The sequence below is a fragment of the Artemia franciscana genome, chromosome 8, assembly GCF_032884065.1.
Source record: "Artemia franciscana chromosome 8, ASM3288406v1, whole genome shotgun sequence".
Classification (NCBI taxonomy): Eukaryota; Metazoa; Arthropoda; class Branchiopoda; order Anostraca; family Artemiidae; genus Artemia; species Artemia franciscana.
The window spans coordinates 38,574,035-38,596,249 of NC_088870.1; the positions used below are offsets into that span (position 1 = coordinate 38,574,035).

Below are 22,215 nucleotides of genomic sequence, written 5' to 3' on the forward strand. Positions count from 1 at the left end.
TGCGATTCGATTATAATTCAATGGAAAATTATAGAATCAATTGTCGTTATTGTTAATCAATTGTCAGAATATTCAATCAAATTGGAATCAAAATTTTCGTGTCAATCAGAATCAATTGTCATTCAATTAATTGGGTATATCTCCAATCTTAGGCTGGGACCTAATTAACTATGGGGCAAAGGGAGAACTGCCCCTTCTAGACCTTAGTTTGGGATTAAGTGGTTGCTGTTTGATTTAAATATAAACCAGAGAGAAAAACCATATGATATAAATGTCTATCTGTACCATCCTAAAAGTTACGAGGCTAAATAGGATCAGATATACGGGGTTCATTTAGGCTTAGTATTATGACGTTCATGTGATAGAAGCCTGGGAAACCGATTTTACCCAAGCACAAACACTAAATTGATTCATACCACAAAATAATTCCCCATAATAATTAATTGGACGTCTGAATTACATACATATTGTCTATGATATAAATATGTTAGACTTTTTGACAATGATTTTACCCAAAAACACCAAATTTACGGCAGTGAGAGCTCGAATAATATTGGCAAGTACAGAATCTCCGAAGTAAAAAAATAAAAATAGAAAACTCCATTCCCTTCTCTGGAGTAGAAAAAAAAAAGTCATTTTGTGTGAAGTTAAACCTAAGCTTAATGAAATACGATATATATGCATAGTTATGAATGAGAGACTTAATAAGGACTACTTGCCGGATTCATGGAATGATGAAACTAAAATATCATTTCTGTTTGAAGAACCAAGAAGCCCTTCTGTGAATCCTCTGGTTTGAAAATATATTATAGCCTAGGCTTTCAAGTTTCGCTATTGCACGCCTCAAATTTTTAACTAAAGAAAGGGGTCTTGCAAACATTTTTGCTATTTGAACAAGTGGTAAAATTCTAGTTAATTGACTTCTTGCTATCTTGGATAGGGTTTAGGTTAGGGAAATGAAACTTTCAGGGATAGGTTTACAAGCTAAAGTATGTCCCGGGAAGGTATTTTAATGTACCTACCTCCACTCCTTCTCCCTCTCTAGTGCCCTGAAATTTGCCTACATGACAGGTCTATACCTATTGAAATTTTGACAAAACAACATTTTACCTTAATTTTTGGTTACTAGTTGCTTTTTCTTTGCCTTTAGTTCTGAAAATGCAATTCCTGTTATTTGAGGAGAATTTTGAGCCATATCAATGTTGTTTTTTTTTTTTTTATTATTTAGGAAATGTATTTGCATATCTTTAAAACTTTATAAAATGGAATTGAGCAAAGTTATGAAGCTGAAAACAATTTTTTTGTACTTCAATTAAGCAGAAGACATATTTTGCAAGGTTTCACTTTTATAACACACATATTTTTAAAGGTCATCAAAGGTCAGGGCCCTCTACAGGAAGAAGGAGTGGAGGTAATTGCTTCAAAATACCTTCCCAGGACATACTTTAGTCTGTAGATTCATCTCTGAAAATTTCATTTTCCTAACCTAAACCCTTTCTGAGATAGCTAGAAGTCAATTAACTAGAATTTTACTGAACAAGCTAATGCTAAAACTTTCAAGAATGGGGATAGCCTAGAGTATAATTTAGCATAGGCTAGGAATCCTGTCCCTGGAATTAGTCCTGAATCTCATATTACCTTAAATCACAGCTTGGAGTGAAATAAGGACTTTTGATAGCTTGGGAATAAGGATATTCCCAAGCTAATTCAGGTACTTTCTACAATAGCAGAAAGCCTCTTGATTAGAACTTTACCCAATATCCCATGCAAATATTAGGCTATAATCAACATAGTTACAATTGTTTATCAGTCCCAGCCCTCCCTAATGAGGTCAGATAGAGGCCTAGTCTATATACAAAAGTTTGCTAATTTTATGGCTTACTATTATTCTTTTGCTTGCCAACACTTGTTTTCCATGCCAAATAGATCTACAGCCAGTTTGAAGAATAAGCCAACAGAATCAGCAATGTTTTGTATATAGCTTAGGGATAGCTTGTATTTTGCCCTATTACAGGGCTTGGATGCAAGGTAACTATATGCTCAATTTTATAACTAATATAGAGATAAGGTGAACCCACTACTTGATGCCTCCTTTTTTACTCTCAAAACTAATAATTGTTTCTCTTGCAAATGTACCTCTACCCTCCTAGGGGTCCCATATATAGGCTAGCCCTAGATTTTAAGTCAGTTCTAAACAACAAACCCTTACCTTATAGGATAATGTACAACATGTTTTCATAAATCACATTATAATGTATACTTCCATTGTCTTCTACATTCATATATTATTTAAAAATAATATGTAATATCCATTTGATCTGGATTTCTTTTACCATCAGATACAAGTCTAGGAACTCATTCCAAAAGAAAACAAAAGTGGTTGATTTATTAATTATGTCTATATGCCTATATAGAACCATTAAAAGAAGGGTAGGCCTAGTTACATTTATAAGTGAAACAGTTTTAAATTTAGAAAGAGTATAAAAAATGCAACAAGTAGTACATTAACCTTGTCCCTATGTCAGTAATAGAACTGTGTATATATTTTACCAGATGCAGCTGTAACAAGAATGAGTACTATATTTGGAAAGAGCCGTAGGTATTCAATTGAATAGTCGCCTATATTTCCTTTTTAAGCATCTTATTTCTGTGCTTTAAGTAAACTTAACCCGAAAGTATATAGACAACCTAGGCTAGATTAAATTACTTCATTTTGGAATTGTCATATCTTGGTGCTAATGCCATGGGTAACAGTCATGAATGGTGTTGTCTGAAGTTAGTGTTATTAAGTAACATGTCAGGGTTGTGCAAGTTGTTGTGTCACTTCTTGCCATGTAAAATTTATAGAGTTTACAGGAGAAGGATTTTTCAACTTTTGAAATTGTAAACTTGCTTTGTGCTTTTAAGGTTTTCATTCAAAGAAAAGAAGTGGCAACTTACACATGAGTATTGTTTAAAAATCTTATTGCCCTACAGGTCACATGTAACATTCGATTTTGGGAAGATTTGGAAATATACCCCCCATTTTGGTGGGACAAGAAAATGTGCTTGTTGTAACTTGCAGCCTTCTATGTAACAATATTTTTGTAAAGGTTGTGATGGATGCATAACTATCAACTTTTAAAGGTCTTGTAAGTCCTTTTACTTGACCTTAGAAAGAGGTTAACATTTTGGATAAGTTTATCCCACCTGTACCTCTGCTGGATAGCCATTCCTACTCCCTGTAATGGTGTCAAACATCCTGAAGTTAGATCCCAAATCATACTTAAATTAAAGTAAATTTAGAGTGTCTATGGGACTAATTGTCTTGTTCCCAGGTAGCAGTGCTGAGGCTATTTGCCTTTTTTTTGTTTTGTATCATATCTACTTCAAGCTTATCAGTCATATCAATGATTGTGATTATCAATAACATTTACAATACATTAAAACATGTTTATTCTTGCTAAAATCCAAATATTGCACAATCCCTCAATTGTAAACCTTAGCATGTTCTTTGCAGTTGACTCAATACAAGCATCCATTATATTCTCCTCTTGCTGCAAATGCCCTGATTCTAAAAAATATGGCTTTCTTTCTGAGCATCTAGCCGATTCATCATTGAATATGAATATATAACAGCCATCAACTGGATCATAAGCTAACTACTAGAATGGTTGGCCACAAAGAAAAAACTTCTTTGGGCACCCTGTTACCTTCCTTAACCTGGGCTGAACTGTGCACAGTTCAAAAGAACTCCTTTTGCTATTAGGCTAATCCCATAGATTGCATACACCTTCCTTTGAGTTCAGTTCATACATGGTTAGACATTTTGTGCTTATTGAAGATTGGCCTAGCCTCTGAGATATGTGTCTCAAGTACTTTTTGTAGATAAAAACTGTGAAGCTTTGCAGACTTGTAGTCTTCTTCATTTTATTTTAAACTGAAAATGGAGTATGCCATGGGCTTGTCTTGTCACTTGGCAATTTTGCTTTTTTATCTTTCAACTCCTGTACCTATTTCTACTTGAAGATTTCTATTATAATTTTCCTTTTCACTCATCCTTTTTTGCAGGAAATAATTGGTTCCACCCAATGCAAACTGTTAACTTATCTTTTTTATTTGGTCCAAGTCAGGTGCTAGATTATCTGCTAAATGTTTAAAAATTTAAGTGTTGGGGTAGTTTGCAAATAGTTTTAGAGATGAGAACTATGCCATTTCAGTACAGTGGCCTACATCTAATGGAGAGTGAAGTAAATATTGAAAAGTTAAGTACTGAAGGGTATATATTCCTGGTTTTGCTGATTGGTATAAATATGTATTAATTAGAGTAACTTGCTTATAGCTAATGTCAGGATTTATGTGTAATTTAATTATAGATCAATATGTTTGCATTGTTTTCTTTCTATTTTTGTTTCTTTGTTAGTTCTTTATTTTTTTTTTGTTCTGGTGAAATTCCTGTAAACAAGAAAATCCTTTTTCCTTGCTTCTTATGTGTGTTTGATTAAATATAATGGAAAGTTATGTCCAAAAAGTGGTAATCTATCATACAACCTAGAATTTTCCATGGAAGGTGCTTATCAAGTACCCAATCCCATCCTTTTCCCTTCCTGAGCAGTGATTTCTATTAAAGCCATAATACTATTGCATTACACAAAGGAAATATTTAGGAATAGACTTGTTCCATAGAAACAACTTATTCAGTTTCTACCTTGATTGGTTTCTTACTTGTAAGGCTTTGAGCACACTCTAAATATTAACATATTGTGATATCTGTCTTATTTACAAGATTCAAGAGCAGATCAGTCATTCTTTGCTATCCTTGATAATTGTTGAACTAGAAGAATAAAACTCCCCAAAATTAATCTACTGTAGAGGTTAAGGTCACAGTAGGTATTTACAAACCTTTCCTGAGTTTAAGGCTTTAAAGATTTATAGAAGGTGACCTATAGACCACATGTCTTGATTCAAAAAAAAGAAATTGGCTTGTGAAGTTTGGTTTTGAGTCTCTTACTTAGAGAGACCACATATAGAAAAAGGCTGATAGTTTTGCATTTCCTTAAAAAAATAATTAGGGAAACATTTTTCCCCCAGGGCTGATTGTGTCAACCCAGAGGTTAGAAACTACGGAGAGGACCAATTCAATGAAATATTCTAAGTGCTAGTACCCTTTTGGAATAATAAAAGAAGCTCAAGTACTTTTAAAAGATGTATCTAAGTACTGTTTCTGTCTGTATTTTGCTGTAAAATTAGAGAGCTGGCCAAACACAGCCAAAACCCTATTGGGCAAAAATGTTGCAAATCAATTATTTTTGAGTATGTAAAAAGCTTATATTAATTTTTAGTTTACAAGGACATACCATCATATCAGGGTTTTTTGTTGTTGCTAAACATAGAAGGGATTTGTTCAACATAAAGGATAAGTTAGTAACAACTTTGCTTTCCATCATAAATCAAGAGACAAAGGATGGGGCACAAAAAAAAAAGAAGAAATAACAAAAGAAAAGGTGGGTTTTATAAAAACAATTGGCCTGGGTGATAGCCCTCAAAGCTGCAAATCCATCCAAGTGGATCCTCATGCATTTGTTGATGGGCAAACGTCTGGAGACTTGGATTCAATACTCAGAAGTGTAAAGTCATCTACTTAAGAGTAGAAAATCCCAATATTACAATTCGTGGGTATCCAAAGACAGTTTAAAATCACCATTTGCTAGCAGCCAAACTGAATGAGACTTTGGCATATTTTTCAATCCTCAACTTGAATTAAACCTGCAAGCTCAAACTGATGCAGCAAATGCTACCCAGACCCTTGATGTAGTGAAGAAGACGTTCTTCAGAGCTTGCTAGCTGTAACCACGAAGCTCCTAAAGGGTTTAGGTTTGATCAAAATCAGCAATTGGAACGTGCATTTCCACTCTAATGAATAAGTCAGATCAATCAACTTTTGAACCTGTCCAGCAGCAAGCTACCAAATGTATAAGGGGTTTCAAATACATGTCATGTCTATTCTGACTTCAGAAGCTGAAATTAACATCTCTCAGGTACCAATATAATCAAAGGGATGTACTGATGACCTGCAACCTGCTCTGTAACCAGGTGATGATCACAAATTTATTTTAATTATACTGGTCCTTAAGAACATACTGGAAGTGGGCCAAAACCAGCTTGCAAAAAAAGTTCTCCAGTCAAATTGACCTAGCTATCCAGTCAGTTGACTTATCTTTGGACATTTTTTACTTAAAAATGTTCTTGTTCCCCCAGTGTTGAATCTTTCAAATTCCCAGTTGGCATAGTTTGGTGTAGCAAAGCCATGATGCACAACTTGGAAACACATGATAAGATGCCTTGGAGGCACCCTTATTGCTGACAAGTACAGTTTAAAGTAACTGAAGGATAATAAAAGGATGCTGGTGCATAAGCCATTGAAACAATAGGGGAGGGCGATTCTGAAGCTCAAAGGCCAGGCTTTAGGCTGACCCTATCTAATTCTTTTGGACTGTTTTTCGGATTAAGCTTAGGATTGAAGAGTGGTTGATATTTTACATAAAGCAAAAAACAATAATTATAAAACCAAATGAGGTTTTTTTCTGTCAATGGGGAGTAACCAGTTACCCCCCAACATCTGGAAACTTACAGGAATATTTTAAATCAAAGCATTAAGAATTGACAATGAGATTTGGGAACCTTTCTCTTATTGGCAATAAATTTAGGGTGTCAGAAGGGAATGTGCATGTAAGCTTCACTTGTACACAGGGAAGCAGGGCAAAGGCGGCATCTTGTTCGCCAAGATTACTCAAATGGCCCCTCCCCAATCAAAAAGAAAATTACATTATTAATGAATTGCAGTCTTGACAACCCTTTACTACTACTACTACTACTACTAACAACTCACTGCAGCACCAAGCCCCCTAAGGCCAACACAGCTGCACACGCTCCTCCATCTCAATCTATTCAAAGCCTCCCTCTTTACACCCTCCTAGGAAGTTCCAATTTCCCTTAAATCTTTCTTTTGATTTCTTTCCACCCGAACCATAGACGGCCTGCTTTCTGTTTAGCCCTAGACGGCTGGCCAAGAAGGATAATCTTTGGCAATCTGTCATTCTTCATCCACAAAACATGCCCTTGCCATCTCAACCATTCTCTCATTATAGCTCAAGAAAGCGGGAATGAACGACACTTTTTGTACAGCCTACTGTTTGAAATACAGTCAGTCAGCCACATACCCAGAAAAATCCGTTGGTAATTTTTCCGGAAAACAACTCACTGCAGCACCAAGCCCCCTAAGGCCAACACAGCTGCACACGCTCCTCCATCTCAATCTATTCAAAGCCTCCCTCTTTACACCCTCCTAGGAAGTTCCAATTTCCCTTAAATCTTTCTTTTGATTTCTTTCCACCCGAACCATAGACGGCCTGCTTTCTGTTTAGCCCTAGACGGCTGGCCAAGAAGGATAATCTTTGGCAATCTGTCATTCTTCATCCACAAAACATGCCCTTGCCATCTCAACCATTCTCTCATTATAGCTCAAGAAAGCGGGAATGAACGACACTTTTTGTACAGCCTACTGTTTGAAATACAGTCAGTCAGCCACATACCCAGAAAAATCCGTAGGTAATTTTTCCGGAAAACATCTACCAAATCCTCATCTGCTTTTTGGAATGCCCATGCTCCTGAACCATATTTGAGCATTTTCATCACTGTAGCTTCCAAGATTATAATCTTGGTTTGCAGACTTATCTACCCATTCTTCCCAACTATTCTACTTTTAACATCTTCAGTATTCCAGCTGTCTTTCCTAAAAATACTACCAAGTGAAATGAAGCTGTAAGTGGACCTGATCAATCTTTTTACCACCCAATATCATCTTTTCATCTTCACTTTTTCCTGGCCTTAGAAGTGTAGTCTTCATAACATTAATTTTCAAACCTATTCTAGCACCATGAACTCGCAAAATCTTTAAAAGTTCCACAATTTAGCTCCCACTTTCACCTAGGATGCTTAAATCATCATCATAATCTAAGTCCAGGAAAGTTTTTCCTCCTCATTTGATTCCGTGTTCTCCTATTGCCTTTCCTCTGCCCCATATAAAGGGGGATAGAACACAGTTCTGCTTAACTCCTGATTGAATATGAAACCAGCTGCTAACCTCATTCCCTACCTCAACTGTAGCAGTGTTATTCTTGTACATAGCCCTAATAACCTTTAATGTATTTGTCTGGTATGTTATGCAAGGATAAGACAAAGATTTGCTAATGCTCTTCTATCAACAGAATCGAACGCTTTCATATGATCTATAAAACTGAGGAACAAAGTTGTTTGATAACTCAGGCATTTCTCAATTATTAACTTAAGATTGAAAATTTGGTTGACAGATCTTCTATCTTTTCTAAAACCACAGTGTTCTTCCCTTATAACTTTGTCTACATCATCTCTCAGTCTAAAAAGTATATATTACTAAGTAATATGCTACCTAAAGAGACCAGGCTACTGCCTTAATAATTATCACACTCACTCTTATCACCATTTCTTACACAGTGGTTTAATTAAGATTTCCCTAAAATAGGTAGGTACTTCCCCTTTTCAAAAATGATATTTATAATCTTCAGTAACTGATTTTCAACCTCGGAGCCACCATATTTAAGAAACTCATTTATCACACTGTCAACACCTGGGGTCTTATCACTTTTTAATCATTTTATCACTGTTTAAGATGTCTAATTTTTGGTGAGCAGAAATAACAGGGAAGGTAGAGAGTAATTTTGCATCAAAGTGGCAATCTGAGGAGATAGTAGTCATGGGTGGAAATCCAAATACATCTTAATAGGAATTATTCATGAATATTTTATTTGTATAATGCATGTTCTCTATTCTTTTTGTTAATGTGTGGACTCCCAACCTTGTGTGCACAAACTCTACTTTAAAAGCTGAGACAGTACAACGCTTTGACATAAACATAAATCTGATATGCAGTTCTTAATATTACCAACTGTTCAGAAATGACAACACTATGATTGTCTCATCAGCTCCAGTGGAATGGCTTTTTTAGGGAGGGGGGGGGTGCGTTAGTGATATGGAAGAGAAAAGGCCAGAAGTCAAAATATTAAAAAGATTGTTGCCATTAAACGTAAACAAGTATATAGCGTGTGATGCATTGCTTGTTATCTATAGGATTTTTGGCTAGCTTTCTTTTGCTTTAAGCTGCTATTTTTATGCTTTTTACTTCTTGTTCCTTGTTTTTGTTAAGATGTTTGGTAGAGTTATCAGAGGCTTTAATAGCTGAGATTTTTTGGGAGGATGGGGGCAATTGATTTTACCAACTGGCTGGTCATTTTTATCAACTAATGTCAGTGATGTTGATATTAAAAATACTTAATTTTTGGGGTTTTTTACTGACAGTGGCTGATCTTATTTCATTTATTTTTGTCTTATTTTTCTACCAGCCTATATGCCCTAATACTACCTAAGAAAGTGGAGCTAGTAAAAGTTTAAGGCATTTTTTGTTTTTAAAAGCATGTTCAGTTTTAATGAATCAATCCAAGTTCTTAATATATAGTGGCAAACGGTTGGCTAGATAACTTGTTTTAACTGATTTTTTCACCTCTGTTAATGTTGCCACACTTCATCATGAATTGTACCAGAAGGTTTTTATTGTGAAAGCTATGATAGATTTTTGTAAGTGTATCATTTACTACTCTTATGAAATTCTCAATGCCATCTTTACTGGATTCAGCAACATGAAAGTAAACCATCGTTGTCCAGACGATGTAGATAAGGTTTTAAATTGTCTTGCACTAGCCCAGCCTTTGGGGGGAGGGTCCAAAATACAGAAAATATCTTTGAGCCCTGAATCTTTGTTGAGAGGAGCTCCTTTGAGCTATGATTAGAAACAGATATCCTCAAATCCCCCTTTTTGTGTTCTGGTGTGGTCACCAAAGTATTATAATTTTTAAGACTCTCTGTTGTGATTGTCTTTCCTTGTATTAAAAGAAAAACATCTTCCAGGATGCTGAACACAAGTACAAGTTCTGGTCCAATGCAGTGAAGAAATGGTATGAGACAAATAATTTGAGTTCCTTCACATTTGAAGATGCTAAAGAGGCTTTTAGAAAAAGGGGAAGAGTGCCTGCCTATCTAGGAGACAGTCTATCGCGTATGCAAAGGTTTGAACTCTCGAGTTATTTTCATACAAGTGGCCATTGTAAAAGAACAGAATCTTTTTTTCTTTCGAAATTTCTAATTTCAGAGTTACCTAGAAACTTTCTTAGGATGGCTTACCTTGGTGCATAGCTTTGCACATGGGACAGAAGGAAATTTATGCCTAGGAAATAGGGATGTAAACAAATTTTAGAATATAGTTTATGGCTGTGCTAAAGGGAGTAAAGCTAACTTATCAGTTAAATTTTTACTTTTGGTCTCAAGAGTGAGATCTAGGCAAATTTATAAGCCTGTAAATTACTCTTGTGAAAACCTTTTGAAGTATTGTGGTCTCTCTAGTCCCCTGTTCTGGTAAACTGCTTTATGAAAACAGAATAAGAGGCAGAACTAAAGACATCAAGCTAGGAATGATAATAATCAAAACAGTTCGTGGTAATAAACAGTAAGTAAGGAGTTAGTCGGCTAAAAAGTAGCCAAAAGTCTAAAAAAAAATATAGCAATAGATTACATTAAAAGAATTTGATTTTTGTGCTCATTCCAAACATATATATTCATTAAGTTTAGTTTTCAACAGCTACAAGCCTGAAAAATTTGCCCTGATTTTTAAAAAAATGGTGAAATACCCCCCCCCCCCAGAAAGTTAAGCGGTCTTAATGAAAATCACACGGTCAGATTCAGCATATCAGAGAGCCATAGTTTTGAGGTTTCAAGCTCCCACCTACAAAAACGTGGAATTTAGTATTTTTTTGACAGAAGAAAGATCACAGATGAGTGTTTTTTAGTGTAATTTTTGTTTTAGAAGTGATTGTATAGTTCCAGTGGTCCTCGAAGAATAAGATAGGGCTCATTTGAATGTAAAGCAAAAGTTCTAGTGCCCTTTTTAAGTCACCAAAGAAATTGGACGTTAACTCAACCCCTCTCACGCCCCCTTTTTCCCCAAAGGCATCCAATCGAAATTTTGCAATAGTCATTTGATTCAGTATAGTTGAAAAGTCCTTGACTATGTCTTTGGGGATGACTTGAACCCTATTAAAACAAAAAATCGCGAAGAAGGGAAGAAAACAAGGGCATTAAACCGAAATATTGACCGAAATATTAGCATAAGGATTAGAAATTAGACGATAAATGTTTTTTCTCAGCTATAAGTAAGTATCAACATTAAAACTTCAAACAAACAGAAATTATTCCGTATATTAGGAGGGTAGCCTCTTCCTTTATACCCACTCTTTATGCTAAAGTTTTAGTTTTTGTCGAAATTCTTTAAGAAATAAATGAGAAGTACTTTAAAAGAACTTTAATACTCTAGCATAAAGTTTGATAGGTGTCGTTTTTGTGGCTGCTGTCATTGCTTTCTTCACTGCCGCAAAGATAGGACATGACAGCAATCGAATTTGCCTTGGCCGGTGAATTTGAAGATAAAAAAGAAGTAGCCCAGCTCAGTCTTGTAAATTCTGTCTTTGTTCCAGTTTTGTATTAAGGTTTCATAGACTTATGGGATTCTTATATGGCGAGGGCCACTGGTCTTATTTTGTACCATAAAAGAGCTTTATGGTAGACGCTCCACCTCACCGGGTAACGAAATTGAAGCATCAAAACCTATATGGTAGGTGGTATTCCTCTGAGAAGCCCTAATGGGAGGTAATCACTTGGAAATATTTAGTTAGATTCCAGGTGCTTTTGTTTGTGAATTTACAATGCTTTAGATTTATTAATGATGACTTTGCATGGATTTGGACATTTCAATTTGGTTGACGGTTCGGCTATGCTGTTTTGTCCTAGGTAATTGGAAAGATAAGTAAGGTCAAGACCTCGTTCAAGTGCTCGTTTATCTCAGTTGCTTGATTAGGAAGACAGTTCTTTTCTTCTTCTTTTCTCTTTTTTTTCTAACCAAACACATGATACTAATGTTAATCTTTAGTAGTTAGGTATGTGAAGTTTCTTTTTAGAGATTTTGTAGAAATTCTGAAGAATAAATAAAATACTTCTGAGAAGTTTGCTTTTGGTCTATTATTCCAGCCAGCATTCAATTAGCAGGGTTACCAGCAAGTAAGATTTTCTGCGAAAAGTCGGAAATTCGACCCTATCAGAAGAATATGCCAACAATTGTAGAAGAGCAAGAAAAATAGTATATTTTTCTCTTTTTAGGCATTCACCGGTACTTGAAAAGGCCCAAAAATTTATCCATTTAGACATGGAAGGTGCGGGAGATTGTTTTTTTTTCTTATATTCTTACCATTCATTCTTTCCATCTTTAGGCCGCCTTATTCTCCCTACGCTTCTTGGACTGTTGGTCAAACCTGTGAAAAAGTTTTTTACATAATTTCTTACTGATGATGTTCTTTCAATGTTTTTGAAAGTGATTTTGAAGTATGTGAGAATGTTTAATGAAGACATAGCCTAAGGTATCTCGGGGAGAGGGGGGGGTCTCAGAGATCTTAGGTGCTCAACACAAGAATGATTATGCGCTGTGAAATGAAATGGACAGAAACCTGATCTGAATTGCTGACGATAACCAACAAGCTAATTCAACTAGCCTGGAGCGTCAATGTAAAGAAGATGTGAACGGGCGAAAAAATAGACCTTTTTACTATTTTTTTTATTGGCAGTCTGATAATTTCATATTACTTTGTTGTTCTTTCTTCGCGAAATTTATCGTCTTCTGTAAGAAACTCTACAGTGATGATTAAAAAAAAAAAAAATGGATCACTTGAAAAAGAGGAACGATGAGAAAATAACAACATTTTTGTATGGGACAGGAATATATATTAAGGTAATGTACCAGTTACTGCTGGAGGATTTGAGTTCAAGTAAAATTATTTGACTGCTAGTCTGTAAAAATTGAAGAAAATATTCTCTTGTAAAGTCTACACATTGTTTGTTCAAACAATACTGTCATTTAATTTTCAACTGCCCCTAAGTAGATGTTCTAATTGAACTACCAACTGACAACCCGATGGTTACAGGCATATTATTTTAATTTTTATTCCTCCAAATTAACTTCACTTTGATGTACTATTTTGATTTTGATAAATTTTGTGTATTTTTATTTATAAATTAAAAAAAATAGATATTGCTACTACTATTTGATTCTGATACTTGATTACCATATACAATGATCATAAGTTTAATTCTACTAATATTACTAACAACTCACTGCAGCACTAAGACACCTGAGACCAACATAGGTGCTCAGAGTCATCCTCTATCCCAATCGATCCAAATCTTTTCTCTCCATCCCACTCCAATTAGTTGGTATTCCAACCAACGGTCGGATGAGTCCTCACGACTACTCAACCCAGGAAAATTTCAGTCATGATGTAGATTCAGTCTCTACTGATAAAAAAAGAGACTTGACTCACTTTACCATTTAATCTTCATAAGGTTACTGATATTCAAATAACTCGAAATATAATGTAGGTATATAATCTTCGTGATCTAAACATGCATTGGTAATTGTTGTCAAATGTTCAACTCATGAAAAAATTTGTGAAGAATTTACACTACTAATAATTACCTAACTTTGTTCATTAAAGGGAAGGAATATTAAGAAACTACAGCGAGTTCAATGAAGAATTGATTGGTCCTGAAGGGGTTTCAGTAGCAGTTACCAGCCGCCTTTTCTCTACGATGTTAATAAGCCCTGTAAAAATGGGTATTGCAACAGCTAAATGGGCTCTCGGGTATTCTCAAATTTTGCCGGACGCTACAAGGTTCATTGCAGTTGAAACTGTTCAGGTATGCTCATCAACATATTTATCCTGGGTTTGATCTCTATCCCCTGCCCCATAATGTGAAAAGGTAGATCAAATATGCAGGTTTGGGTTTTGTAATAGCAGAAAGGAGATTCTTCATATTTGAATGCCCCTACCCATTGAAGTGGATGCAACTACCTTAATCCTCTGGTTATGGTAATAGCTTAAACACTGATGGGTAATAACTCTTGATGGGTAGCTTTAAACTTGATGAATGTCACGTGTTTAAAATTGACATAAAAACATATTCTATCGACAAGGGCATATCCAGGATTCTGTTTAAAAGAAAATCTTTTAAAAACGTATCACAGATTTGTTTATACGCATTTTTGTTGCTTTGTATGTGCCGGACAAAATATTTCAGTTGGGGGCATTCAAGCCCGGTCCCCCACCCTTCCTTGGACATATGTCCGTATCTATCGATATGGGCTATCTATTTTTTCAAGATCTTGCTTTTTGATTTTTATTTGCTATTGACAAGGAGTGGTCTTTAATTACCTTTCAAAATCATGAACGGTTTGACTGAAAGACAAAAACAAAAAAACAAACAAACAAAAAACTAAAGGCCACCAGGTATAGTCTATAACGGATAAAATATCTTATAAACCTTCTTTACAATACCTTATTTAGAACCGTATTAGAGGATGTTTAGCCTCTAATTATGAACAGATTAAGATATAAGTTTTATGAGACATCATCATAGGAAGACCGTCCATCTTGGAAAGGAAAAATCAAATTCGCACTGTTGATAAAATTGAACTCTTGCGGTGTTTAGCAAGGAGGAAAGACAAAGTGAGAGACCTTAGCGAGATGCTTATTGAGAAAAATCGAGAAAATATTACTCGTGTGCTCTTGAGGCTTTACGCTGATAATTAATTTGCTTATAAATAGTAGAATTCAGTTTTGATTGTTTGTTATTCCAATTACCATTCGTCAGTCCGATTAAAATTGTTGGATAAATCCTTTTAAACGCGAAGTAGTTTTATGCGTCTTTATTTTAGGTTCCTCGTATTTTAGTTCTTATCATATTTTAGTCCTCGTATTTTAGTTCTTATCTGTTTAGAGATTAATTTTTCAGTGCTTGTATCTTGCTGCTAAGAATCTTTGAACTTGAAAACCAAAAATAACGCAACTTGTGTTTTTGATTGCTGGCGCAAAAGATGCAACCAAAACTATTTTTGGTAGAAAACAGTAGATGGCTGCTGAGTGCCATCTAAAGGTTTTCTACAGAAAACAGGTTTCGCTCTAGCGTTCCTACAGTAAAGAGCCATCATGCTCCTATGAATTCTTATTATTCATTATCTATTTTCTTTCTCGGACCCACTTTAGATGGAAGAGGTGGTCGTAAAAACTTTGAAGGGGGCTCATTTAATTGTAAATTAAAAGTTAAAGTACCATTTTTAAGAGTCAGAATTGATTGGAGGGTAATCAGTTCCTCTCCGATGCTTTTTTTTCTCCATAGTGCAATGAAGGACGAACACAAGGGAATAAGACAGCAGAGTTACTGCACAAAACTATTAAACAAAAAAAATATATTAAATCTAAAATGTGATGCTTTTAATTTTGTTGGTTTTGTTGTTTGCTAATTCAAAATTATCTCTGTGACGACATGCTGGGGTCAGATTTTTCAGCTGCTGGCTGAAGGCCAACTTGTCTGAAAACAATGATTCAGGGATTTCCAAGTAATGATTCTTAAATTAATTTTCATAGATGGATTAACTTCTCCTAGTACTAATATGTAAAGACTCCTAGTCTTTACTATCTTACTATCCTACTATACTATCCTGCTATCTTTACTATCCTAGTCTTTACTAGGAGTAAAGACTCCTAGTCTTTACTATCCTATTTCCAGCTTAGCCTTAAATTCAATTAGAATGCGCATACACAGCAGAGATCAATGCCTTTGATAACCTCTATATTGGCTTACAATAGCTCTGTTTTCAATTTATGATCTTAGTTCTCTATTTTTTACCGTTATTTCTATATCCTTAGTCTTTGGTTCTTTGTTAGTTTTCACTATATACTTTAAACTTATTTTAGAAGCTACTAAAGTATTCTTTTTGTCACTTACATTTAGAATATTCATTTTTGGTACTGTTGACCCGAAGTCAGTGTTGTAATTCATTTAATTGCCTACTATTATTATATTCAAATCCTCCGGTTTTTAAGGGGAAAATGATAATTATCTTTCAGAATGGCGTCATATGACGTGTATAGTATTCTAAGTTGGGTTCAACTCATTTCAGTAAAACATAAATTTTCGCTCTCTTGAAAGTTAGTTAAATTAGGAATTAAAGCCTTCAGGAATAGATTTATAGCTAAGATTATGGATCTGAAAGTTCTGCTAGTTCTGCTATTCGCTTCAAGGCATAGGCTTTATTTAAAGGGTGTAAAAACATAGGCTTTAAACTCTGCCTTTAAAGGCCGAAAAAACACTTCCCTTTGAAATATTTGACCATTGCTGCATGAGGCGCATACTGTGATTCAGTTGATGGTCTCGTATATCAAATGCTGAGGTTCAAAGACGTTCTGCCCAGAAAAACCCCCCTCTCATCAATAGTAAAACAACAATATCTGAAATTCCCGGGACAAACACTACGACAACCAGCTGGAATCATACCCCGGGATTTCTTCACCTGCAATCTCCCCCCAACCTCGAAACAGAGACCGAGTGACCAGAGAAAGAATCTCTGAAAGATATCCAAGAATGGCCTGGATCATTTGGGGTAGCTTTCGCCAACACGGACGTTGCCTGGATAAATATTGGCTGAAAATTGGAGAAGAGACTGTTGCTGACTGATCGTATTGGACTACCTCTGTCATCCGGTCTACTATGTATGCTTGGTAGAATGGATCATCGTCTGATTCTCGCCGAAATTAAAAGTAAAATAAGGTTCCTCACTCTTTTCTCTGTATATTTAAGGTAAAAACTGCTATCTAAGACAAAGCAGTCGTCTGAAGATCGCTCTGTGTGAAGATATTTTATGTCTAGTATTATAAAGTCTTTGCTTCTCGTTCCAAAAATGACCTTACGTTAATGATGTAAAGTAAACGCAACGTTTGTACATTAGAGCAAATTTATAGAAGGGAAACATTTAAGAAAAAAAATCCAATATCGAAAAACTGTGACCAACCACAATTGTTGTTTGTTTGTACTAGCAAGGGCCTTTTTAAATAAAGGATAAGGATCCGCTTTTGAGATGTTAATTACAATAGTAATATACATTAAAAATAAATAAAAACTATGAATAAACAGTTAGTAGAAAATTCCCTTGTACCGCGGGGGATTGAACCTGACTACTCTTGATTGGTAAGCTAGGTTAATTCCCCTACACCAGCACAAGGGTAATTGTTGACATCATTTTGAGAACATATTATATGTATGCAATAATTAATATATTTGAATAAATGTATATTTAGATTGTTTATAGAATATCTCTTTTTTGTATTTGAATAAAAATAACCTCAGAGAAAATAGAGTCTCAGGTTCTATGGATGGATTTTGTTTCCATTAAAAATTTATGGTTTATTTAATGGGGTGATAAATAAGAACAGAAAGTAAACTCGCAAGAAATAGCGAATGAGAGGCGTATAAACACAAACGACCGAAACGACAGGTTTGATTACTAATACAACAAAGCTTCGAGGAGTTTATTTTTCCTTAATTTTTTTATGAAACCTTTCAATTTATCTTTTCAAAAAATTTTGCGGAACCTACTAAGCAATATGATTAGCGATTATAGAACTTATCCTCCCCCTAAGCATAAAGAACGATGGGTCGGAGCATAAAAAGCTAGATTTCCTTAAGCAGTAAAGCCTTCGTCTTGCTTATTTGTTTCATTTTAGGTCAAAAGCAAGAAAATAGAGCAAATTTTGAAAGAAAGGCCAGGATTAGTAGTCCACACCGCAACGTCGTTTTGGAAAGATTATAACGAAATTATCAAAGATGAAGAAGAAGCCTCTTTGATTTTAAGCTATTTGAGGAAAAACTCTATTGTTCATATAACAAGAGACGGGGACACTTATGTAGTAAAGGTTGGAGCAGAGGAAAATGGTAATTTTTTTTTTCCTTTTGACTGGTTACCAAGATTCGATTAATACAACAGCTTGGAGGAGAACATAAAACGCTTGTGTTAAAATTCAATGAGCTAATTAAGTTGATTGATCAATTAATCAGTAGAAAACTACAAGTCTTACTACCTTTTTACATTACCTAAAAATAAATTTTCTGATTTTTAATTCAGAATAATTTCTATTCTTTTCCACAATTTGAATTTTCCGGTTAGAAATTTCCATTTCGTCTTTAAAAACATAGAACAAAACAAATGAGATTTCCAAAACAGTTTCTAGCCAACACATGCTTAGTAACTGTGTTAAGAAGTTAAGGTGCTTAATTTTGCTCATAGGAATATTGGCACTAAGGGTAAAGGCTGTAATTTTTTGTTTCATGTTGATTCTTTTCTGTTTTTTTATTCCTTTTCCGCTTTGAATAAATTTGATCTTTTTCTTTACTTCAAGCTGATTGTTCTCTTTTTTTTTGCTTAGGCGAAATCTGAATTCTGAAGAATCAATTTATTTGACAATAACGTAAGCAGCGGAGTAAATAAAACCTTATAAATTTGTTGGTCAGTAATTAATAACAGTCATACAGACTTTTAATTTTTAATCCACGCTTATTCTCTTGTGCGGTAAAGAATGGATCTCTTTTGCTTTATCAAGATGAGGTTGCCAAATCTGCAGTTTCTTGGCTAATATCCAGGAATAGAAAGTATGACCTATGTCATGTAATGTAACATATTACAGAAAAGGGGAAAAGTGGAACTTGGGAAAACGGGACCGTGGTCATCTACAATCTTTGGAAGTTGCTGGAAACTTGTAAGGCTTACCCATAAGAGCCATTTAAAAGTACTTTGTAAAAGATAAATTGGAGCCTGTCAGACTGTAACTTATGCCACACGCAACCCCTCTCCCTTAAGAGACCTGTTCTGTTAGTTTTGTGATATTGGTTATATTTTGTCAATTTTTATGAGTAGGTCAGGTGCAAAGTGTAAAAATATCTTGGGAAAATGCCGATAAAACCTAGTAAAAGACATATTTAGTAAACTGTGTTATAATTTCTGTGCTCATACTTCACTAGTGAACTTTGCAATAATTTGTTTGTCTTTACTTCTCTAGCAAGCTCCTGTGGAATAATCCCACATATCCTTGGGGGAACAGACACAGCTCACTGTATTTCAATTTTGACAAGATTTTATTTGGTGGACTTTTGTTATCGTGGAAAGTAGTTAAGCTAGGAGAATGGAATTTCAGAATTGAATGCAATGCCTAAATTATGCCCTGGATGTGTGCTTTCAAGATCTCATCTCTACTCCTTCCCTATTTTAAAGCCTTATAAGATTGTATAAGAGACAGATATGCACTGATATCAATGGGAAAAATACCTTAGTTGGTGGGGGGGGTGAACTCCCTCCATATCATCGTCCAACTCGTACAAACGTAGCAAAAAAGGAATATAAACAAATGTTTTTTTGAAGTTTTTGTACCCCCTCAAATAAAATCTTTTTGTAAGCCCCCCCTCCCCCCGTCAGAAAATCCCGGATACCGTCCTAGCGATAAAGTCCTGGATACAGTCCTACACTAAAGTTTTTAATACTTTAAAAAAGGCGTCTTATTGTTCTAATTAAACGCCACGTGTGTTTCAGGGGTTATTCTTGAAGAATTGGGTCAAAATTCGAACTTTAGCGTAAAGAGCGAAGTGTTGAGGAGGGGGCAACCCCCTTCATATACTTAATAATTTCTGTTCGGTTTAAGTTTTAATGTTGCTCCTTACCTTCAGTTGAAAAAACTTGTTTCTTTTATTTATTATATTCCAGAGATCACATTACCAGTGATGTTAAAGATAGAATTATGTCTATGATGAGCCCGTCGCTAGGACCGTATCCAGGATTTTTCTCGCAGTGGGGGAATTTTTATTTAATTTCTGATCGTTTTTTAAATAATGCCAAGAAATCTAACCCCACCTCCATGAAGAAACCTCCTCACCTTGGAAATATCCCCTAGACAATTGAATCCTGGTGAAAGTTTACCCCGGACAATTACTCTTGACCACTCTTCTTACGAAGTTGGAAGGGAAAAGAGAAAACAAGACGTATAAAAAGAATTTTTTATGAGAATTCTGGTGAATTCCCGCTAATTGTAATTTCCCCTGACAAGTTCACTCCCTGGAAACTTCCTTCATCATGGAAAATTCCCCCGGGGAAAAAACCCCATCAGAAAATTTTGCCCCCCCCCACCCGAAAATATATGCATGTATCCCAATAATAAGTACTAAGCGTAAACAATGGGCACTTTCCCCTGGGGCTGTGGGGGGGAGGGTCATGTTATACCCAAAGTCATATCTATTGGGCCTCTCAAAAATGATGAACAAAATAGCTATCTCAAGATTTTGACCGTGCTATTTTGGAAAAGAAGTGGCAGGGGAGGTAGCTTAGTTGTCCTCCAATTTTTTTTCGTCACTTAAAAAGGGCACTAGAACTTGTAGTTCCCGTTCGATTGAGTCCTCTTCCGATATTCTAGGACCACTGGATCGATACAAACACCCCTGGGGAAAAACAAATAAACACGCCTCCGTGATCTTTTTTCTGGCAAAAAATAAAAAATTCCACATTTGTCCAGATAGGAGTTTGAAACCTGTTCAGTAGGGTTCTCTGATATGCTGAATCTGATGGGGGGATTTTTATTAAGATCACTTGACGTTTAGGGACTGTTCCCCCATTTTCGAAAATCCGAAAAATTTTCTGAGGATCGTAACCTTTGATGGGTAAGACTAAATTTAATGAAATTTATATGTTTGAAATCAGCATAAAAAGCCAATTCTTAAAATATATCCAAAAATCTGTTTTTTAAAAACTGTTTTTAGAGTTGCGGTTACTATTGAGACGGGTTGCTCCTTACTTACAGTTCGTTAACGCGAACTGTTTGAACCGCAATTTTCTCAGAATTTTCTTTTGGTTATTATTACATATATGAGGGTGTTGCCCCCTCCTCAGTGCCTTGCTCTTTACGCTAAAGTGCTTGTGAATTTGTAAAAAGCTTATTATTCTAATTAAACAGTCCTTGCGTGTCAGGAGTCATTCGCAAATAATTGGAACAAAAAGTCAAACATTAGCGTAAAGAGTAAGGTACTGAGGAGGTGGCTACCCCCTCATATACGTATTAATTTTTGCTCGATTTAAGTTTTAATGTTGTTATTTAATAACAACCACAAGTAATTTTTGGTTTATTAACCTGCTTAAAATTACAGGCCTCTGGTGCCAGTAGTTGTCCTAGTGCCTCCAGAACTATATAAAGCTGTTGATGAGAATGTCGCTGCTCAACTCAAATTGCTCTTTGACCAAATTTGGACCCAAAAGTATTTCCCGAAGGACTGGAAAGTTTCAATTCTTCTTCCTCTCTTCAAAAAGAGTGACATTTCAGAATGTAAGAACTACCGTGGAATCGCTTTAACTAATATAGCGGCAAAGTTGTTGCCATTCTTCTCCTCAGTATATCTAAACCGGCCCGAAAAGAGAGAATGAGGAAAGAACAAATTGGCTTTTTTCTTTTTACCTTAGAGCAGATTTTTTTTCCTTCCAGGCTGCTGTTACAGCAGTGCCATATATCCATGGTTTGCCGCTGATCCTTATCTTCATTGATTTCATTACAGCGTTTGATTCAGTCGAACGAGACTCTGTCTGACCTATCCTAGAAGAGGATGGAATGCCCTGACATTTTGTATTTTTAAAGACAATATTAACCAGATTGAATAAACTATATAATACAGGCTTTTCTATTTCCAGACACCACCACCACTCCAGTAAAACAGAAAAATGTGGACAAGGTAAATATAATTAGAAGTCCAATGTCATCAATTGGAAAGCCCGTTACAGAAGCAGAAAAGACTATTGCAAAAATTTCAACGACCTTACAATTACTTTATTGTGAATTAGAAAAAATCAATGATGAAAGCCAAGAACTGAAAGAAAAAGCTGTATGTGCCTTGAAAGAAGACAGAAGGGATCAGGTAAGTTTTTAAGAATCACTTCAAATTTTTAATTTCATTTATTTATTTAACTTTTAATTTATTGATTAAATTATTAATTATTTTCAGTTAAATTATCTTTATAATTGGAATTATTATTTTTATGAGTATATTATTTTAAATAATTTATTATTTTAAATTATTTTCTAAATTTCTATCAATTAGTTATATTAATTAATAAAAATATTGAATTTGACATGCAGGGTTTATTATTGGGAAATGTGAGGATATTTGATTCTGAGCGTGTTCCGA

The 22,215-nt window shown here is 35.1% G+C and overlaps 1 protein-coding gene across 1 annotated transcript; it reads left to right on the forward strand.

Moving 5' to 3' along the window:
- Positions 1–563: 563 nt before the first annotated feature.
- Positions 564–21,972, forward strand: LOC136030394 (charged multivesicular body protein 7-like). The gene is made up of 5 exons (XM_065709339.1): positions 564–793; positions 9,979–10,136; positions 13,665–13,866; positions 17,730–17,937; positions 21,722–21,972. Exons 1-5 carry the CDS (start codon positions 689–691, stop codon positions 21,955–21,957), a joined length of 909 nt encoding a protein of 302 aa, XP_065565411.1. The 5' UTR covers positions 564–688; the 3' UTR covers positions 21,958–21,972.
- The last annotated feature ends 243 nt before the right edge of the window (positions 21,973–22,215 follow it).

Bases quoted from the DNA above. Each gene is read 5' to 3' on its own strand.
- LOC136030394 (XM_065709339.1), top strand. From the start codon at position 689: ATGAATGAGAGACTTAATAAGGACTACTTGCCGGATTCATGGAATGAT. The intron at 10,137-13,664 runs GTTTGAACTCTC...TGTTCATTAAAG, and splicing joins AGTCTATCGCGTATGCAAAG to GGAAGGAATATTAAGAAACT. The intron at 17,938-21,721 runs GTAATTTTTTTT...TTCTATTTCCAG, and splicing joins GGTTGGAGCAGAGGAAAATG to ACACCACCACCACTCCAGTA.